The sequence below is a fragment of the Eretmochelys imbricata genome, chromosome 6, assembly GCF_965152235.1.
Source record: "Eretmochelys imbricata isolate rEreImb1 chromosome 6, rEreImb1.hap1, whole genome shotgun sequence".
Classification (NCBI taxonomy): domain Eukaryota; kingdom Metazoa; phylum Chordata; order Testudines; family Cheloniidae; genus Eretmochelys; species Eretmochelys imbricata.
This window is the reverse complement of record NC_135577.1, coordinates 123716718-123738544: the sequence shown is the minus strand read 5'-3', so window position 1 is coordinate 123738544 and position 21827 is coordinate 123716718. Positions and strand designations below refer to the sequence as shown.

Here is a 21827-nt window from a genome sequence, read left to right as displayed (position 1 = left end):
TCACATGGTTAACCGCAATGTCAAACTTAGACTGTCACTGGGGAAAATTGGGGCGTGAGGGGAAGACTGTTGCCTTTATCTGATTTGTGTGTTGGACAGCACAGAAAAATAATACCTTCATGACTCAAATCTGACTTCCCCCACTTCTAAAAATGTCTAATCCCAGTTCTCACAGTGAAAGGTGATGGGCAGCAAGTGTTCCTTCTACTGCAGCTTTGTCAGTGCTCCGGTTATCACCTGATGGGTGAAACAAAGTGATGCTTGCACTCATCTCTTCTCATGCATTAACCTACAGCATTGCTTCCACAACATGCGTAATCTGTACCAGGCTGGAGAACAGGAGTCCGGAGCCCATGCTGGCATGGGAGAAGGATGTTATGGGTGTCTTAATAGGAAAAAATGAATATATAAACATTGACAAATCCAACAGATCAAACTTTATTTATAAAGCAAAACAGCATGTAAGAATCTCTAAAGCACATGAGTCAAGAAAATTCTGGCTGCCTGATGTAGAGGGGATGCCTGTAATACAAGAAAATGCTAAGAAGAGCACTTGCTCGCTTGTCTATGGTGAGCAACAACATAGCTTCAAAGCAAAACCAGAAATGGTGGGGACTTGACCAATGACCACATGTTCTCAAAGAATAGTCAGCATGGAAAAGTAAATTGATCTTGTCTCTTGTATACCTGGCTCATGTTCTGTGGAATGCCAGGTGTACGTGCCCCCTTCACAGTTAAGGCTAATGGGAGACCACACCTTTAGGTTCACTCCGCTCCATAATTTATCTGGGACGTGCTTGCTCTTCTGTAACAATTACATTGCTGTTGGGATATTCAGGCGACAGAAGTGGTGACGCAGAAATGTTGAATGTATGTTTGGATTTCAAGCTTTTTGTTTAGGAACTAAAAATGCAGCAGTCTAATCAGTAGTTTGCTAAGGACTTACTGTTAGTTTTGAAGGCTGGAAAAGGCAAGTTCCCAAGGAGCAGCAGTCTTCCCAACCCAGCAACCCTTTCCAGATAATGGAGGTGCAATATTTTATCTTCAAACCGAGTTAACTAGTTACCTCGGACTCCAAACTGTGAAATATGATCCGTCTTGCGGAGAACATGTGTGACGACCTTGCCAAGAAAGAAGTAGGAGCACAGCAAATTACTGTGTCATTCACAGGCAGATTGGGAATGTGCTCATCACTCTGGCAAAACTCCCAAATTAAAAGGGGTGGGTTAAAAATGAAGCTGGGGTCTCTTTAATCCATATAGTGAGGATGAGTTTTGTATAATAATGCAAATCAAGGCCCTGATCCCATGCTTGGGTGCAAGGATCTACTGGAGGGGATCCTATTGCAGGATTGGGACTTAAACATATACACTTCCATGTGTATTTAGAGTCATTCTAAATTATGCAGCTCCACATGCCTAAACTCTGTTTTGTAATCTGTGGTTTGGTGTCTGTGTTCCTCACTTCTGAGTACTTTCCTCTTTCTTCTCACAAGTGCAGTCAAAGTGCAGGGTGGTTAGCCCAGTACTAATATGCTTGTAGTACAATAACAACTGGGACAATTCTGACTACATGGGTGGGTGTATTTGTGGGAAATTGGTGTTTTTCTTTCTTCATTCAAACTCTTAAACATCACACTTGTTTTTGCTAGTGTACGTCATCTTATTCAGCAAAATCATCTTGCAGTAACCAGCATTTAAATGCAAATTACTGAGTGTAATGCAAAATATACCTCTGAAGTAAAAGCAGACACAGTTTGAATATTGGATGAACTGAAATCGTTCTTTCTAAAAATGATTAGGACCTTCGGGAGAAAAACTGGAAAGCAATGGAAGCATTGGCATCAACTGAAAAATTGCTGCAGGACAAAGTGAACAAGACTGCCAAGGTTGTAATGTTAACTGGTAGAAACAATGCATTAAGCTAGAAACAAATCTGCAGCTGGTTTTTTAATTCCAATTGAAGCATTTAACTTTTACTGCAATTTAAATAGTCTGTTCTGAATGAGCTTTCATATACTTTCACCTCTGCTTCTACCTGTCGTCTTAAATTACTTTTATTTTTCTTAATTTGTGGGCATGCTGATTTGTTTTTGTTTGCATAATTGTTAATCATTATCCTTGTGGTGAACTGTCAAAAGGCAGACCCTATCGCTTACCTCTGAACTGCTTTCAGTGGTCAGTGGCCTTTCTCTTTGGGGTCAGGCAGAATAAGCTTATTGCTGAATGAATAGGAATGATTGGATTATTTTAAAAAACCTCGATAAAAATCATGCCCCCCAATTTAGTGGGAAATTCTTATTCCTGAAAGCATGGGGAGCTCAAACTCCCGCTGAAACACATGTTCAGCGTGAAATCATGGAATTGTGAATGGGTTGTTCTGAAAGGAAACTTGGACTGAAATTCCTGAAATGTCAACACAGTAGAAGTGTTGCTGCTTTAATAATAGAAGCAACAAAAGGGGGGTGTGGAGGGAGGGTCAGCTAGCCAGAGGAAGGAGGAAATTGGTCTGAATCTCCAAAGATGTTTCAAAAGAAAGCTGCATGTTCTTAGCTCAGCCCAGCATTTTGAGGAATAGGCTTATGTAGCTGCTTCTTGCTACCTTTAATTGCTCTTTCTTAATCTGAAGATTTTTGATGAAACTGGCATTTGCTTCTTTCGGTAAAGCCTATATTGCTGAAAGCTAACATTAAATTTAACTGCGTAGCTTCACGGCCTCGTGTCTCTCCCATCTGTCTCTAACACTGGATCCCAAATTACTAAGGCTGCAGATGTCACTTTCAGCTGAGTAACTGCAGAGTAGGAGGCTCAGAAATGTATATGTCAAATGAAAAAAAATAAATTGTATTTAGTGAGGAATGCTTCCCTTGAGCACAGTTGGTACAACTTTCCTTGTTTCAGAATAAATCCAAAGATCCTGAATAAAGAGAAGTGTGTTAACTGACTGGCAAAAAGTCCATACAAACCCATCTATTACAAATACGGTAACTAAACATTTCATAGGTGGTCCTGTTTAACATTAAGGAGCCCAAAAATAATACTGTGTTTTTGTCATTGGGCTCATATTGCCACAAATTGTAAAACACACCCAAAAAAGGCAAAGGAAACGTATAGAATCTCACCCAGCTCTAGTAATAATTTTCCATTTCATCCAGGGTTCTGAGAGAGAGGGCGGCAGGGAGGAGTGACCTGTTAAGTATAGTAAAATAAAAATCTAGAAAAGATAACATTACTTTCTTGACCTGGTTCACATGTGCATTAACACGGTTTCCTCTGTCTTTAGGTATAAATTAGGGGTGATAAAAAAAAAAAAAAGGATAAAGTTGATCCAAACCAATGTGGATTCTTTCTACATTCCAATTTCTAATGTTTTACTATTAAAATATCACTTAATTTTTATTACTGATTTGAAGCGTCTACATAATCTGAGGATGCGTTTTCTCTGTACAGTGTAGTCCATGTTCTGACAGGGTGACTGAGCGATCCTATAAAATTCCATAGGAATGCTTTAGATCAGAGCAGAATGTTATGCAAATAAAAAGAAACAATGTGAAGGCCAAGTTCTGAAACTGAATTGCTTCAGAAAAATATTGGCCATATTTGAAATAATGGAGCCTACGTTAGTCTAAAACGAAGCCCTGGCTTAGATGTGCCATTTTAGGCCTAGAAAAGGATATTGCCATGTCTATGAAATTGATTACTTGCTTCATGAGACCCATTCTCTCTCAATGCAGGAAAGGCAGCAATACTTGGAGACTGCAGAGATGGAAACTAGAGAATTGCTGCAGAAACTGTTTCCCAAGGTGTCTCTTCCTTCCAACTTGGTAAGATAAGCTAGTCTGTGTATTCCATTGCATCTAACCTGTCATACTCTTTATCTACCCTGCCAGCTGGTAACGTGTGTGCTCACAGCAAGTCTCTGCACAAAAAAAAAAAAAAGGTTGGATTACTGTTGCCTCATGCTGCCTCCCCAGGATCTGTTCCAGCCATCTGTTACGTCTTGACATGTGCCAAGATTGCAAACTTTTTAGGGCCGGTACTTGTCTACTGCCTAGCACAGTGGGCCTCAATATCTGACTGGAGCCTTTTTAGGCTCTGCTACAATATAAATAGTTGCTGGCCTGACTTCCCACATTGGGCTGGGCACTCCCATCATCTTCCATTGACAGACTTTTTTTAGGCTGTTTCTAAAGTAGTTTTATAACCAGCGAAGAAACTGGTTTGAATCCAGAATGTCTTCAAAAGTACGAAAAAGTAGTGTGCCTGATTCTGAGAGTCAACCTCAGTGCGTTGAGAGGGAGAGGAATTGAGCTACAAAGCCTGAGGCTCTATTTTTTGTTTTAAAATCTTGGGAGTATTTAAAATAAACACTTAACACAGAGAGGGGCTGACTTTCTACTGTGCTGGAAAGTGCTCGACCCCTGCTCTGCCCTAGGCCCCAACCACACTCCGCCCCTTCCCCCAAAGCCACCCTGCCTCTTCCACTCCCTGCTCCGCCCCGCCTCTTTCCACCTCGTTCTGCACCCTCCCCTGAGTGCACAAGGCCCTGAACAACTGATCGCGGTGGGCGGGAGGCCCTGGGAGGGAGGGGGAGGTGCTGATTGGTGGGGCTGCGGGCGCGGGGAAGGTGCTGATTGGTGGGGCTGCGGGCGCGGGGGAGGTGCCCAGCACCCACCGTTTTTCTCCACTGGGTGTTCCAGCCCCGGAGCACCAATGGCGTTGGCACCTATGCTCTTACATAGCCACCTTCCTGGCGAGGTCTTTGCGCCCACGTGGCAACAGCCAATTTCATGTACAAGTACCAGAGTGGTAGCCGTGTTAGTCTGTATCCGCAAAAACAACTAACATCCTAGCATCTACAGATGACATAAATACACAAGTTTTTAGTCTCTACCCCTTTGGAAACTACCATTTTGAAAAGTGTCCCTCCCTCTGGGACTCTGTCAGGTTTGTTTAAGGGCACAAAACTGACTATGCAGCTCCTTCGGATAGGAGGTATGCATTAGATTCCCACTCACTGAGAGTTGAAAATCCACACCATAATTTCAGGTAGGAAACGTTTCTAAAATAAGCTCCCTGTCCAGATTTTAAATTGTGGATGGTTTTAATTGCATACATTTTTCCTAACAGAGTTACAGTGAATGGATGCATGGGTTTGAAAAGATGGCAAGAGAATATTTACGAGAGGCCTCGGGGTCAGAGGAGGTTAAGGTCAGTACAAATAGCATATGCTACCTTTGTGTAGCACAGATCTTCTGTTTAAACTTGTGAATTGCTTATGAGGTTCAAATCAGATAACAGGCTGCATAAAAATTGACATCCATAATGATATTAACAAACCATCTATAATGAAGGGATCGGAGCAGTTTTTAAAAAGGCAAACAAAATCTTGCGAAATTGTGAGAGCGACACTATGTAATGGTGTAAAAAGAACTGGTGGGTCTTTTGAGAATTTGCCCATGTGGATTCCGTTATTGGAGTATACATGCCACCTGTGTGCAAGATTCTTTTGGTCATCGGTGTCTGTTTGGGCTGCACCTGCATCCTAGGTCTCCTCGTACCCCACTCACCTGAATGTGTGATGGGTGGAGTGGGCCCTACTGTCCCTCATTTCCTTCTTACCCCCGTGAACCCCAGCAGTGTCTGCCTGTTTTTCTGGGCTACTGTTAATTAGTGCAGTCGTCTGGACCCCGTATAGATGAAAGAGTTGAGTGACAATTGGGTCCTTTATGCCCTGGCGTGGGGGGGTGTGAGGAGATCTAGGGTGTAGGTGCGGCCCCAATGGACACTGCTGGCCAAAAGAATCTGATTTCACATATGGGACATGTGGAATCTGTGTGGACAGCAAGCCTTGGAGGGTCACATTTACTGAAAAGCAGGTTTAACCAATCTTTAGTGGCTTCCAGTTAAACTTCCCCTCCCCTCTCCACTGCTCCTGCGGTGTCATGACATTACTAAGCATTGAGTGTCTGTCGGTTATATGCTGAAACACAGCACCAGCTGTTACTCGCCCGAAAACTGGTCACGTTTATAGCTCTTGATTAACTTAAGTCAGACATCTACAAAACACTTCATTATAACCCAGTGTAATGGAACACTTTATGCAGCATGCAGTTGCATGCTGCTAAAACCAGTATTTGTTCTTATGCCCGGCACAGCATTTCCAGACTCCAGGGTGGATTAAAAACCCTTCCATTAGATCTGAACTGTTTGAGCACGTGAGGCTGACCTCTTGTTTTCAATAGCACCACAATCATTTATCATTATAAAGGTTAAAGTCCCATAGGAAGAACCTTAGTTGAATGTTGTACCTGATGTCATTTGAAGGTTTTCCTTTCCATGCTGTTGCGGAATAAAGTCCTGCAAATGTGTGTAACACAGGGCTTGATAGTTACATTAAGATGGTTAATCATAGAACATAAATCTGTGTCAACTGATGTAAAATCTGTGGGATTTCTCTCCACCCCTCCACCCCCACCCCATAGGCTATGGAGCAGAAGCTGAAGGAGGCTGAGGAAATGCATATAATGTTACAGCTGGAGTGTGAGAAGTACAAGGCAGTCCTTGCAGAGACGGTAGGGAGCCATGTCACTTCCACCCAATGACACTGCAAACTGTCAGTCTTCCTATCATGAAATTAACTAAAATTCTGTGTTAGGAGGGGATTTTACAAAGACTACAGAGGAGTGTGGAAGAGGAGGAGAGCAACTGGAAAATAAAAATTGAAGAGTCGCAGAAGGAACTTAGACAGGTATTTATAAAGATCTGTCTCCTGAGCCTTTTTTCATTTCTTCTGGGTATTTTGTGCGTGGTTCAGACTAACACTAGAATATTTTGCAAACCTCATTTGTTAGGTGGCTTCCTAACCGCTGTTTGTATGTAACATTAAATCAATCAGTAATCAATGTAGTAAAATACCCAGCATCTCTCACTGTAACGTCAACGGCTTGCCTTGACGCGTTGTGATGCTGTGTGTAAGATCATCCTTGCTTTGGAGAGAGACCTCTACACACTTAAGGCATTACAAAGTGCCTTAGATTTATGGGGCAGTTCCTTACAGTAGTAAGAACAAACAAAGAAAATAAATATTGTTGTTTTTTATACCAAAGGAACTCAAATTATTTTACAAAGTCCATGTACAACTGTAGTGAACTCCCTTTTTCCACTGTTGCTGCGATGCAGCTATTTCTGTGGTGGCCGCTGTTCAACAGCGTACAGAAACATGGCATAGCAGATAGGACAGGAAGTTGAGAATGCTGTATCTAACGAACTCCAAGTGTCCCACTGACATGCCCTAGGCTCTGAATTCTTCTGCCCCAGTAAATCACTGTCCACACTTTTCAGTCTTCCGTTTTCACACTGTCAATTCGGATTATGCATACAATGATCCATCAGTGCATACAGAGCCGGGTGGTTGTGTCAAGGGTTAGCTACAGTTGATTCATAACCATTTCTCTGAAGCTGTTAAAACAGGACTGAAAAATCAGCTGCAAGCTTCCTTCCTTTCAAAAAGGATCCCTTTATAGCATGAGCAGCAGAAAGGAGGCTTGTAACTCTTATCCGCTTCCTTCCCTAGCCCAGAATTAAAACAGGTCAAACCAATTTTTCAAAAAAATTCTTTCTAAACTACTTCTAGGCTGAGAATTTGAAACCCAGGGTATCAACCTGAAGCAAATGTGTATAGCTGAATTATAAACCTCTTGGTTAAGAGATTTGTAACAGGCTGACATGTCTTTAACTATAGATGCACTACCATCTGCTGTCATAATACAGATTTTTAATATAGCGAAATCTGCTGGGTTTAGCTATCAATAGTTTATGAATGGACACCATCTTCCCTATCAAGCAAACATGAAGGACATTTGCCTTAGTATGAATAATAGAGGGCTGGTTTAGCACTTGTCTAATGAGTCCTTTGTTTGGGATCGAAATATCTCAGGCAGAGGATTTCTTGTATTGTGATAGGGAGGGTGGGGCGGTCGGTATGTGAGAGAGTGGGAGGGGAGGCCCCTTAATATACCCAAGACTTGGACGGTTTTACAAAATGTTTACTGCACCAAGATTCTGTTTTTAAACGAATTACTGTGGCTCTGATAGATCTATGGTAACCTTTAAATTGTGTATTCATCTGTATTGAAAACTGCAGATGCGCTCTTCAGTTGGTTCATTGGAGCACGAAATAGAGAGATTAAAGGAAGAAATCAAAGAAGCTGAAACTGTACGTTTAAATATTTCATCCCTTTTGAAGCTTTCCGTTCAATAACATCTTAAGTCGCTACTTACATTTGAAACCTTTTTGGGAACTGTTTCATGCAAGTAGAGCAGATTTGTATTGCTGATTAAGCTGCATTGCAGATTCAACTCTAAAAACCTTGTGGTGAAGATCTTGAAAAAGTGGGTGCCTGAAGTCTGGCTCCTAAGGCTAGGTTTAGGCGCCTCCATAAATGGCTGGATTTCCCTAAGTGTTCAAGTTAGTGGGAGCCAACGGATGCTCACCACTTGTGGAAATGAGGCCTCCTATGGAGGCTCCTAACTCTAGTCTTGAGAGCCGAACTCCAGGCAAACACTTTTTAGAAGGTTTGTGTTCAAAGTTCAAATAAATCTGAATTTAAATGGCCAACCTGTGCCAGCTGCAAGGTTTGAGAAGATAAATAATTATTATATATTCAACAGTAATGTTTACGAAAACAATAACAATGAAAGGAAACCATCAGAAACTATGTTAACTCTGTTTTTCTGTTTCTAGCTTAAAAAAGAGAGAGAACATTTGGAAAGCGAACTAGAAAAGGCAGAAATAGAACGATCCACTTACGTTTCAGAAGTCAGAGAGGTAAACATAACTGACAAAACAACATTCCTTTTTCTTTTCTGTGGTAATAAGTCAATTGGCATAATGATAGAACCCTTAACTATCAGAGTTGAGGACATGGTGCTTGTGACTTTTGGGTAGATGGACACATTAATAACGGAGCAGAAGACAAACAGGCATCCTAAGGAGACAAATCCTAAAAACTCTAAACTTCATTTCAGCTCAAAGATCTGTTGACTGAATTGCAGAAAAAACTTGATGATTCATATTCTGAAGCAGTAAGACAGAATGAAGAGTTAAATTTGGTAAGAAACGTGTTCTCCAGTGGGCTCAAATTATGCTTATATGGAGAAACCATTCCAAATCCTGTCTGTCTGCTAACCTCTTCAGCTTGGTGTTTTTGTCCATTGCAATATCATTTTTGTAGTATGACTTTTACAGTTTGTCTTTCTCTGCTCCTAACTATAGCATGACTGGTTCTTTAGAAAAGTCTTAAGCCTTAAGATTTTCATACTTCAGTAAGCTTTTTCAGGATCGGTGTTTCATGTAATTTAGACAAACAAGAGTAGCTGCATGTAGGAGACTTTTGAATTACCAAAAAGTGTGTGCGCCAATCAACTTAACATAGAAAACCACCTTGGGCTTTCTTCCAAAGATATCTAGAACACAAACACTACACATAAACACGAAGGAGAAGAATACGGAGCACCCACCATAATTTGAGTTGTGAAAGTACAGAGGGAAGAACTCTGTGCATACACAAATCGGCCCAAACGTCTCTGGTTTGTTTCTATTGCTCAGTCACTTATTGTTGCTCTGAAATAGCTGAGTGGTGGTTCTGGGTACTGGCATACAAATGTGTACCAGGCTGCATTTTGATTTTGAACATGGCCGGATAACTAATGCTGCCACTGGTAGGTTTTTCAAAGTGGAGCTGGATGAACCCAGGTCTGGCCTGCTGCTCCATATACATATTTTCCAGTGTGAAGGTTAATCTAACTCCGATACCTCCCCGCACCTAGTCTCCATGCCTGTTTTGAGTGTTAGCTAGGACGGTAAACCCAGCATTAATTTCCCCAAGCTGGATTGCAGTATCATGCTGACCAGCCTTAACAGATGCAAAACTGGTCTGGGTTAAGCCTTCTTAAGTTTAAAAAACCCAAACCTACTTGAGATGAGTAGTTCTAGAAGCGAAGTGAGGCTGTTGGTAGCATGCAGACACTCTTCCAGCTCTCAGCTGTTACCTCCCCATGCTGGTGTCACCACTCTGAATACTCTGGGAGGTTTCTGATTACCTGGTTTTACATGTGTAGTGCCTTCTCTGTTTGGGTTTACCTTCCAATCCTGGCTTGTAAGAACCACATTGACAACTGCAGCCTCCTCCCTGGAGAGCAAAAATTTACTTTATTACTGTGCAAACTGCCTAATGTCCGAAGGAAACAGACCTTAAAAAGTGAACATTGCCTTTGCTTAAAGAAATGCACATCTTTAACAGGGCTGTTATAAACACTGCGGGATTCACAGTCACGGCTCTGCCTGTCTGACCGTTTGAATATTGCCGGCAAAGTTCACCCCTTGGTCTACAGCTGCGACCATTTAAAAATCCCAGCTTCTTAGCAAGGTAGCCAAACTACTACAGACCAAAGCTGCTGTCTTGGTGAAGTCTGTAGGGGGCGTTATCATCCCGTCACTCTCCCTGCTGCGTGTTCACGTGCAATGAGGTAGCAAATGGACTGTACTTCTTGCATACAAAATGTACAGGAATATTCTCCTGGTTGGATGGGTTTGCAGCAGACTAGTTTGAGGAAGAGACAGTGAAATTCACAAGAATTCTGCATTTGGAGGACCCTTACTGTTCTTTGTAATCCCCTGCTAGTTCCCAGGAAGAGTGAGCGAACATGCCTGTAATCTGACACACACAATCTGCAGTATATTGCACAGCCTATTTTAGTAGAGAGGCGATAGTTTGCTCTGAGCTAGTAATATATTGTGGCAATCTCCTCAACTCTGGATGTTTGCTGTGAATTAAGTCAAACATCAGCCTTTTTTGGTATGAACTTTTCTTACTGGCAGTGTCGCTTAAAGTTGAAACCATATGCGGTTGTCACACTGACTCTAACCCCGTCTCTGTAGTCTGTAGCGTGTGTTGCTTGCATTTAACTTTACAGATTGAATCTCTTCCTTGGCTCTCCTTGTAAATCTTGTAACACATGTTGACTAATCCCCTGTGTGTAGTAATTGTTAGTCATTTTTTTTTTCCTTCTGCAATCAACGATGCACTGGATTAATCCAAGAAGGATACTAATTAAAAAAGAGCCTCACTCTTTCTTTCTATTTTACAGCTGAAAACACAGTTAAATGATACGCTAGCAAAACTTAAAATTGATCAAAGTGAGAGGCAGAAAGTAGCTGGCGACTTGCCTAAGGTAAGGGGAGCTATTTAATAGATGCAGATTAAGGTATTATAAAAGCTTGACTTTTTTTTCTTTTTTTTTAACTAGGCACTAATAACATCTGTAGTTCTGTTGTGCTAAAATACAAGCTGACTATAAAATTTTGAACTGAATGTTTGTGGAGTGGGATTGTAAATTCTAGGGCCCAAATTCTGATTTCCAGACAGCGGTACTGTATATGGCGTTGGAGAGCGGACGCGCTATCTGACTAAGATACATATCTGCTTACTTGAGAATAGAACAGGGTCAGAAGGAAACTACTGAAAAACTGTATAGCCAGTGATTGCTCTGCTTAAAACTGTGTTCTGTTCATTAGAGTTCATGCTGATGTAAATGTAATAGATATGCACTTAACAGTAAGCATTTGCAGTAGTGAGTTAAACAGGCATGCATATACAGCGTGTATCACTGGAATAGACCCTATAATGTTACAAGATGTAGAAAACAAAAATATCTGCATGAGATCAGTGATTCTTTACCAGCAATTGTTGCAACATGTGTTTTGCAGTGGGGATAACCTAAGATGGGTGAGAAACGCAGGTGTTGCTAATCAATATATAAATTGATCTCACGTCGAGGGGATCAATACTTGGATTTGGAGAAGCTTCGCTTGGTGCACTTTATGCCACCTTTCTGTCACTCTCAGTCCTGGGGCTGGCTGGTTGTTTGCTTTAGATTGTGTTGGTGTATAACTTCTCCACAGAGGTTGTTGCAAAGGCCTGGGATTACTGGAGCGCAGTGTGCTCCAACCGCCCCACTGTCGCTCCTGTTCAGCTTGGAGGATGAGATGGGGGTGCATGAGGCCGGTTGTGTCACTCTTCCATGCCAAGGGAACGCTTAGCTTCTCATTTAGGGCAGCTTTAATGCCCTTCAGTGCTGTGGGAGAAGTGCAACAGCAAGAGTATACTAGCATAGGGCAGGTTCTAGCCCTTATTTCCCAAGCCCACATGGATATAACACTCTTGCTCTTCTTGTTCTGCTGAAGAAGCTTTTCCAGTTGTAAGGCCAGTCTTTTAATCCTGGGAAGTTTCATATGACACTTCAGTGTGTTCCACTGACATCCTGATGTAAAGAACAGCTCTTATCAGTAACATTTAAAGTTGTGTGTGTGAGTGTGTTCTCTCTACCGCTACTCTGAGGGTTGTAGATGATGATTTGTATTACTGTAGCCCTAGGAACGCTAGCCTTGCACCAGGATCCCTCTGTGTTAAGTACTGTACAAACAGAACAAAGATGGTCCCTGACCCAAAGAGCTTACAATTTCAGACAAGACAATAGGTGGGCACAGACAGATGGGAGAGTTCTAGGTATCAATGAGACCATGTAGGTGAGCATGGACGGCAGTGGTTTCTGCACCAGAGCCGAACGGTTAGGTTTTTTGTAGGCATCATGGAAAAAGTGAGTTCTAAGGAGGGTTTTGAAAGACCCTGATGAGGTAGCTTTGCAGATGGTTTATGGGGAAGCTTCTCCTAAGAGTAAGGAGCAGTGTGGGCCAAAGCACAAAGGTGCTTGTTTGTAAATTTAACAAGTGGGTGATGGAGGCTGGGGTCAACATCTTGATAGTGAATGATAGGCCTTGAAAATGAAGACGAGTAGCTTAGATTTGCTGTGATAGAGAAGGTAGAACCAGTGGAGGGGTGCAAAGAGAGGGGTCATATGGTCAAAATGACTGGCTAGGAAAATGATCTTTGCAGCAGCATTCAGAATGGACTGCGTTTCTTAAGGTCGCAGAGAAGCGTGTTGCGGTAATCGAGATGAGAGTCTGGATGGGAGTTTTTGCTGAGTGGATAGACAGGAAAGGCTGTTATCTTAGTGACGTTATGCAGAAAAAATCGGCAAGATTTAGACCTTGCCAGGATAGGAGAACTTGGAGGTCCTAGTTGAAGATGACACCCAGGTTGTGAGTCTGAGTGACAGGGAGGATGGTGGTGGTGTTCCAGTGATTGAGAGGAGAAAGCAGGGAAGCCTTGGTGGGGAAGATTGAAAGCTCTGTTGAGCTTCAGCTAACGGCCAGATATCCATGAGGAGATATAAGACACACCAGACTTTTAGTTTGGACAGATGAAGACATCTTTAGTAGAGGTAGGTCTGCAAGCCAGCATTGTTGGTAGGGTGGACATTGCAATAGGAGAGAGGGGCAAAAGACTACAGCAGCTCTGCTTTCTGGGTGCAGGGATACATTAAAAAGATATCAGTGGCCTTATTTAACACTTTCTAAGATGCAAGAATACCAAAGCAAGTGATGGTGCAGTAACCATAATGTATGGTCTGACTGCGGTGGTTAATTCCCACAGTAATGGCAATAAAGCCACGCCATCCTAGAGGATTTTTATTGTATTCTGCATAAATGGCAGATACATGAATTGGGTTTCAGATGCTTATTCAAGCTAGTTTAATGTGAAAGACTATCTGTTGTTCAACTTTTTTCCTAAGCTTGACACAATTGCCTACTAGCATAACTTTCACATGTAGCCAGCCTGACATGCAAAATACCTGATTGTAAGAAGACACGTCAATCTCAGTGAATGGCGTGGTCCCCTGAGCGAACATGGCATAAAACAGATTTTCTCCAGAACACTTATTTCCTGTGTGTCTAACATTAGGAGTTAAACAGGCGGTTTGCTTTCCATCCTTTAATTGCTGCCTCTGTTTTTCCCTACAGGCCCAAGAGTCACTGGCATCTCTTGAGAGAGAAATAGGAAAAGCTGCCGGGGATGCCAACGTTATTGAGAACAGCGATGGTTCCTCAGAGCCAGTGAGTCTGTCTCCAGGGCCAATTCAGGGCTTATGCAAAGTGTTAACTCTGAGAAATGAGCTGTAGCTGCAGAACATACAATAGTCCACTGGCACTGAAATTGGGTCAGGAGATTTTCCTAGCATAGAAAAATGTCAGAAGTGCTTCCTCCTTGAGCTGTGTCCTCTCAATGCTCAGGATCACAAGGTTGTTTACACTTGGGCTCGGCTGGTATTTGCACCATGACCCCCTTATCTTTCAAGTTCACCTTTTGGGGGTGGGGCTGGAGGGTTGACTCATGAGCCAGGGTTTTCAAAATGGAAATAAAATTGGCTTGGTCCTTCGGGTGCAGGCAGGGGGGAAGAGTTTTAACAGCGCTTCTCCCTCATTAAGGAACACTTAAAAATGATCTTCCTGTAACTACATAAGCTTCAAACATTCAGCGTTTGATGGCACTCTGAAGCATGTAATTCCACATGGAGACTGGCACCTTGTCCTGCCTCAGTATTGCAACACGCATGCTTAACCCCTTCAGTCAGAGCCATATGAACCATGGGGAAGAGCGCATCAGCCCACTGAAAGTGTCTTAGTCCCTCTTTAGCCGATGCCGTGCCACTGGGAGCATGATGACCCTGGTCCAGCGTGGCAGCAGAATCTCGTTGGTCTGCATTTTAGTAAGCAGTGATCCTGAGAATCCCTTTGCCTGCAGTGTGGCGGCTTACTGGAGCGTGGGTCCATTTTGCGATTCTCGTCTGCGATAGCAGTACATTGAAAGGTTACAGCTGAAATACTTTGTTGGCTACAGAGTTGGAGAACCAACATCAAGCTGTGAATGTCCGTGAAGGCCTGACTTGGCTAAACATCTTGGATGCCTAACGTGAGCCCAAACGTACCATGGTTGTGCATGCAAATTGGGCTAAAGAGCTTAACCGTGTCAGGGGACTTCTGACTTCTCAGTAGCTACATTATGTCGAAGGGTGGAAGAAATGTCATACTTGGAGGGAGGGAGCTGCCGATGTTGATGGGAGAAGCAATTTCAGTTGACTCCATTTTGCTACTGAAGGTAAAAGTGACTTCAGAAACCTAATGGAGCAGAGTTCTCTACAGAGCACTAGAGAAGAATCCTTGCTCTGCAGTTATTAGATGCAATGAATGCCAGAGTAGAAAGCAATCAATCATTGACACTGCTTGGCTGTTGCATCACAAGCTACAGAGCCTGCAGCCAAAGACACATCCGGTCCCATGAAGCTATTTAAGGTTCAGGACTGGGAAGTTCCCTTGTGATACAGGGAGTTTGCAAACATACAGAGATGTCAGGCAAACAAGTCAGGAGATTGTCATGTTCCATGCAGAGGCCATAACTGCCAGTTCCACTGAGGCAGGATCGTCTTTGCTCTGTAAGTTCTGAATTATGGTTACTTAACTAAACAGGAAACTACACCGGAACCATTGCACATGTAAACTCATTGCTTCATTGTTGTAACACATGGCTCACTTTGAGGCATCTTTGAAGCCATCCCTGAGCACTAGGGCCATGCCAGGTCTGAATTCACAGATAGGACCTGTGTGAGTTCTAATAGTGCACAGACATCTGGTCACTTTCTTACCTAGTGAATACACTGATTTGAAAGCACAGTTGCAGTCTTACCCATTTCTAATCTCTGAACCCTAACCTAAACCCCTTCCTCAGCACCAAATACTTGAAGTGTCCTGTGTAGTCTGTGACGGAAAGTAAGCACTGGGCTTGCTGTCTGCCTGGACAGGAAGATGAGGGCTGCAGGCACAGGTAGGATGGGAGTTTTCTGTGGCTCCTATTCCAACATCTTTTTATCGGAGGGCTTTTTAGAGAGTGTCCAAGGGGCAAATACTGCTTCCTCACCTCCAGGGAGAGCTGAGTGCAGGGGAGTTGGTGATGGCAGGCTATGGGAAGCTTGCAGCGAGGGAGTGGTCAGCAGGGATTCCCTCCTCTTCACCAGCTGCGGAGGAGAGAATGATGGTGGATGCACCAGTCAGAATCTTTTCTTCCTGGTGGTGGAGAATTGAGTGGCGGGAGGGCACAGCAGCAGGAGTATTGCAGCCCTGAAATTGTAACTGTGGCAGTGTTGGGTTGAGCCCAAGTCTAAGTGGGGGAGCTGGGATTTGGTCCCAAGAGGTCTGAATAATACAAGAGTTATAGCTCGTCCCTCTTAGTGAAACTAAATTATACAATGAATATGAAAGGAAGAGAAGCAGACTGAATAAGAGTGAGAGAGAAGAGCTCTCCACTGGAGGAGAAGAGGTGTAAGAGCCAATAAAAAACAGCATTTACTTATTACCATAAGAGAGGAGCAGTCCCAGTTGTTCATTATTGTGTAATCCATATGTTGTGCTCTCGTATGCAGCTGTCAGTTAATTCTGTGGCTCATTAATTTGCTAGACTTAAAGTCAAACTTGCAATCATACTTATTTATCCATGTTAAACACTTGAGATAATGCTGAGGTTCAACATACATAGATTTTAATTGTCTGATCCCTTATAGTGGCTACTTTATTTAATATAGATTCCCAGATATTTTTACAGTAGAGAAACATGTTTGCAGATCTTACTGTGCAAACGTAGCCCTCACACATTCTTACTAACCTACATGTCTTAGATTAGCTGGGACACCAAGACAGTGCTGGGAGGCTTGATTTTAGTGTCCTTCGCTGATTTTTGATGCATCCAGCCATAATCTTAGCCCAATGGGATACGTATTTTTTTTTTTCCATGATCACTTTCCGCCTTTTACCATTCACTAAAGCTGTATATTTTAAGATGTGATTTTTACAAAAATCTTGCTCTTCAATAGATTATCTAGTGGTGGTTGAACTAGTTCTGATACCATAGGATGAGGACCTCTTGGAAAACACATCTTAATATTCAACACCTCTAAAAGTGGTTCTGTCTGAATCTGTAATTGTAATTTTTCCATAACTATTATGGTGGGTTTTTCAGAAGTACTAAGCATTGGTCTAACTCTGTCCCCACTGAAGTCAATGGCAAAATTGCTAATGATTTGGTCAGAGCAGAGTTAAGCGAATGCTGAACACTTTTGAAAATTTCACTCAAAGTGCCTTTCTCTGTTCCAGCTGAGGATTGGAATAATTTCATTCACTGAGGTCAGGTTTTTTTAACTTGTGGATACTTGCAAATGAAAGCTCCTCCAGCATCTTCCAGAGTTTACTGAGCTGAGTGAAAATAGTAACATCTCAAGTTTTTTGTATGATGGGCTCATGTGGAATCGTCTGGTGAAAGGAATAAATATTTGCAGTCTAAATAGGGGTTTATATCGTGTTTGGTTCTAGTTTTGCCTGAGCAAGTTTGTCTTCTGGAATCCAGGATAAATGGATAGTGAAGTTCAAAAACCAAGGGCATGCCATCTATTTATGCAAAATATGAATTTTGGATAAATAAGTAGTGCGGACTCTATTATAAGTGCATCAGGAGAGTGACCTCTTTCTCGATCTTGCTAGATTTTATAGTCCTCTCTTCCAGCTGTCTGAGAACCTTATTCACTTTATATCCAATTATTTTAAAATGTGGTGAGTGCAGAGAAGTGCACCAAACGGAATCAAAGTCAGTCCATAGATTCTACCCAGGGCTGGAGTAAGAAACCACCCATGGAGGCAGAAGGAGTGTGAGAGCAGCTAGCCAGCAGGCTTTCAGAGCCAGAATCGGAGTGCTCTCTCTTCCATCAGTGACTAATCTGAGAGGCTAATAATAGGCCAGCTTTCTGCTCTTGGGACTAGACCTGTGCGCCATCTCCAGCAAATAGGAGCTGGAGCTTTGTGCCCCAGGGTATGACCACCATTATATGCTGTTAATAACAAGATCCATATGGAAACCCAACTCTTTATAAAATGCATTGGTGCCTTGTATGCCAGCTTGTGGGGAAGGGCAGGGGGACATCACCTAATGTAAACTAGAAAACCATTTCCTCTGCCCCTCCCACCCATCCCTAGCGGCATGTCAATGAGAATTACACATGTACATCACTCCTCCAAGCTGCCAGTTCGGTCCTTCTGGACACAGTTGGGTACAGACTGACTTGCGTCACTCAAGGTAGCTGCTATCATCATTCTGTCATATTGCTGCATTCTGTCTCCCCTGGCTAACCATGCTGTCTCAGCCCCCAGTAAACATGCCTCATGGGGTGCGTCCTGTACTCTGATCAGATATTCAGTCAGACCTCCCGGTTATTTGGTGCTAAGCTGCCAACAGTCAGACACTGACGAACCGTGGTTACCCCACTGCAAGTATAAGTCCCGAATCAACGGACCCTTCGCTTTCTCCAGTGTTCTGTGTGGAGAGACCCCTGTTGTCAGAGTTGCACGGTGTATACCAATGTATAAGAAGGCCTCATTTTGGATTGAGAATCTAGTTCTGGTCTCTCAGTAATTCACTTGTAAATGAGCTATTCATGATTCTTTTTTTTTTTCCCCCTCCTGTTTCAGGAATTGACTGAAAAAAGACTAAACTTGGCAGTGAGTCTATGCCAGGATGTAGGACACCTCAAGAAGTTGGTTGTGTCAATAAGCCAAATGCTCTCAAAGGGAAAAGAACACTATCAGCTAGTAGGTAGGAAATGGATTCTTTAGTTGTAACGAGGGGTATGTCTACACTGCAGTAAGACACCCACAGCCGGCCCATGTCAGCTGAATCAGGCTCGTAGGGCTTGGGCTGTGGGGCTATAAAACTGCAATGTAGCTGTCCGGGCTGGGGCTAGAGCCCGAACTGTGGGACCCCACCATGGGGGAGGGTCCCAGACCCTGGACTTCAGCTCAAACCTGGCCGTCTACGCTGCAGTTTTATAGGCCCACAGCCCGAGCCCCACGACCCTGATTAGCTGATGTGGGTCGGCTGTGGGTGTCTTAACCTGGGTATGTCTACACTGCAATATCTGTCTCAGATAAGCGTTCTCTAACTTCATGACAGGTGGGTTTTAACAAGTCTGGCATCTGTTAAGTCTGATGTTTTAGAGAGACTCTGTCAAAAGCTTCTAAGGGGTACCAGACCTGTTCTTACTCCTTTCTTGATCCCTCCTCCATTCAGCCTTCTCGGATCTCAGCCTTTCCTGCTCCTCTTTCTAGGCTTGAGAGCTCACTGGCTGGTTGTGATGTGACAATCAGACTTCTTTTTTTCTTTGACAGATGATTGTCTCTTCCACACAGCAGTCTTGTTTGCTTCCATAGTGTCTGCGGCAGTGCAGAAGATCATACACACTGATGTATCTTTGGAATGGGTATAAAAATAAGCGAGTGAGATTTTACTGAGCGTGCAGTGGAAGTATGGAATAGTCACTGTGATATGAAATAGCAGTTTCAGGCTGGGAGCATAGTGACACCTGTTTGTGTTATTGGGTTTGCATGCTTTAATTCAAAGCTACCTTTTAAAAACCAGGGGCCTTCCATAGCTGACCACCTAGTGTTGACAACCCAGAGCTGACAGAAGGTTGGACAAGCCTGAGGTGTTGGAACCTTCTTACAGAACCCATCAGACTTGAGACAGCTAAAAGTTAGAGAGATGGAGGACTGTGAAGGCCGCAGGCTGAATGGAAAAAACTACTATATAGCAGACTAAACAGAGTTGGAGGTTCAGTTGATAAGAATTAGGCATTAGTTTTTAGGTCGTGAACACGGGGAAGGTTCAGTGAAGTTAGTGTCTGAGCTGTCCCACCCTTGTATTTAGAACAGGTACTTTCTTCTTCCTCCTCTTAGCGTCCATGGTTTTATCTCAATGGCTTCTGTCTTCTGAGGGGTCAGGAAACTCCAGTTTCTCCAAAGCTGCTTTGTACCTTGGGTAACGAGGCATTATAAACAATAGATCACTTTTTGCTATCATCCTCCCAACCTATTGGGCTTTGGCCTCTGTACTGTCCTGGAGTTCACTACCGAGGTGACCACTAGCCCGGTCTTCGGGATGACCTGCTCAACTAATGTTTGCTGTACATGAATTTCTTTGAGCAGTGATTCTTTGTAAACTCCTTGGCTTAAGTGGATTTTTTTTCTTTCTCTTGCAGAATGAAGTCACAGGGGAATCATTAATTTGAGGATAGCAGAAGGCATTGTATTATATTTTGCCAAATTAAAGCCTTATTTATGTTTTCACCCTTTCTACTTCGTCAAACACTGAACAGAGTTTTGTCTTTTCTAATTCTTGTTAGACTACTGATTTAAAGAAGAAAAACTCTGTAGACACCTCCAGAATTTAGTTTTATAATAAAAATTGTTTGGATAATTAGACCTCTACATTCCTGGAGATATGGTAAATGTATAATCTTTTATCTTTTATTTTGCTCAGTAAAACTTGTTCAGAAAAATCCAGCGGGGAAATGACGACAATGGAATAAATATAACATTTTAATACTGATGTTGTACACTGTTTTACTTAGATACATTTTGGGAGTAGCTGCCTCTGACTTCAGCCTCAAGTAAACACTCCTTTTTTGGTTGCTAATGTAATCGGTTTTTGTAATGGTGTCAGCAATTAAAGGGATGCTTATTATTCAGAAAGTGCATCTGTTTTTATTGACTTACTGGCATTGCCAGGAAAGTTCCATGCCTTCCTCCCTGGAGGAATAGCACCAGGCTATATTGAGTGCTGGTGGTGGTCTGTCTCTGGTACAAGGCCCAGACTGCTCCCTTCAGAGGTCTCCTCCAAATAGACAATACAACGCAAACTGGGAGACTTTATGAATAGAGCCCTGCAAATCTGCAAGTATCTGCTTTATATCCGCAGATGTCCGTGGACCATTTCTGCGGATAACAGTGCGGATGTGGATACAAATGTTGTATCCGTGCAGGCCTCTGAGGGTAAGAGCTGGGTGGGCAGCTGTGAGGAACCCCGGCATGGATCCTCCACCTGCCCTGGTTGGGAGGTCTGGGGGGGCAGGGACACTGGGCAGGGGGCAGTTTGGGCCACATGCCCAGGGCAGGTGGAGGGTCGACCGTGGCTCCCCATAGCTGTCAGTGTGGCTCTCTCCAACCTGGCTCCGGCAGCCCGATCAGGGTAAGAGCTGGGTGGGCAGTTGTGGGGAGCCGCAGCAGACCCTCCACCTGCCCTGGCCGGGGGACCTGGGCAGCTCCACAGGTCTCCCCATTCCCTCCAGCCAGGCCAGCGTGGAGCCCAGCCAGGGAGCTTTGGGGAGCCATGGCAGACTCACAGGACTCTACTTATGAAGGTTTTTTTCTCTGATGGTCTTGGGGGAAAAAAGATGCTGTTTTTAAAAATTCTTATCTCTGTTCATAAGAACATAAAAACGGCCATACTGGGTCAGACCAAAGGTCCATCTAGCCCAGTATCCTGTCATCTGACAGTGGCCAATGCCAGGTGCCCAAGAGGGAATGAACAGAACAGGTAACCATCAAGTGATCCATCCCCTGTCGCCCATTACCAATTTCTGGCAAACAGAGGCTAGGGACACCATCCCTGCCCAGCCTGGCTAATAGCCATTGATGGACCCATCCTCCATGAATTTATCTAGTTCTTTTTTGAACCCTGTTACAGTCTTGGCTTTCTCAACATCCTCTGGCAAGGAGTTCCACAGGTTGACTGTGCGTTGTGTGAAGAAATACTTCCTTTTATTTGTTTTAAACCTGCTGCCTATTGGGGTTAGTCATTCACTTAAAAGCAAAGTTGCAGGAAAATAGCATGGGATGAATTTGGGGGGCGGGGAGGGAGCCTACCAGAGAATTTGACACGGTCTATTTCACAGAACTCTGTAAATGTTCTGTTCAGATGGATTGTGTTCATTAGCAACGTTGGCTTAAAATGTGTAATTAACAGTCTCTTGATGGTAAAGTTCTTGGTCAGT

At 43.2% G+C, this 21827-nt stretch overlaps 1 protein-coding gene across 1 annotated transcript in view; it reads left to right on the top strand.

The window, feature by feature from the left end:
- The window catches only part of KTN1 (kinectin 1), a 114335-nt gene extending 93809 nt beyond the window's left edge, over positions 1-20526 (top strand). Inside the window, exons 33-44 of the mRNA XM_077819575.1 lie at positions 1802-1888; positions 3734-3823; positions 5130-5210; positions 6485-6574; positions 6658-6750; positions 8146-8217; positions 8746-8829; positions 9030-9113; positions 11151-11234; positions 13924-14016; positions 18469-18592; positions 20034-20526. Of these exons, the coding sequence (XP_077675701.1) occupies positions 1802-1888; positions 3734-3823; positions 5130-5210; positions 6485-6574; positions 6658-6750; positions 8146-8217; positions 8746-8829; positions 9030-9113; positions 11151-11234; positions 13924-14016; positions 18469-18592; positions 20034-20038 (987 nt within the window). The 3' untranslated portion in view covers positions 20039-20526. The remainder of the gene's footprint in view (positions 1-1801; positions 1889-3733; positions 3824-5129; positions 5211-6484; positions 6575-6657; positions 6751-8145; positions 8218-8745; positions 8830-9029; positions 9114-11150; positions 11235-13923; positions 14017-18468; positions 18593-20033) is intronic.
- Positions 20527-21827: the final 1301 nt, after the last annotated feature.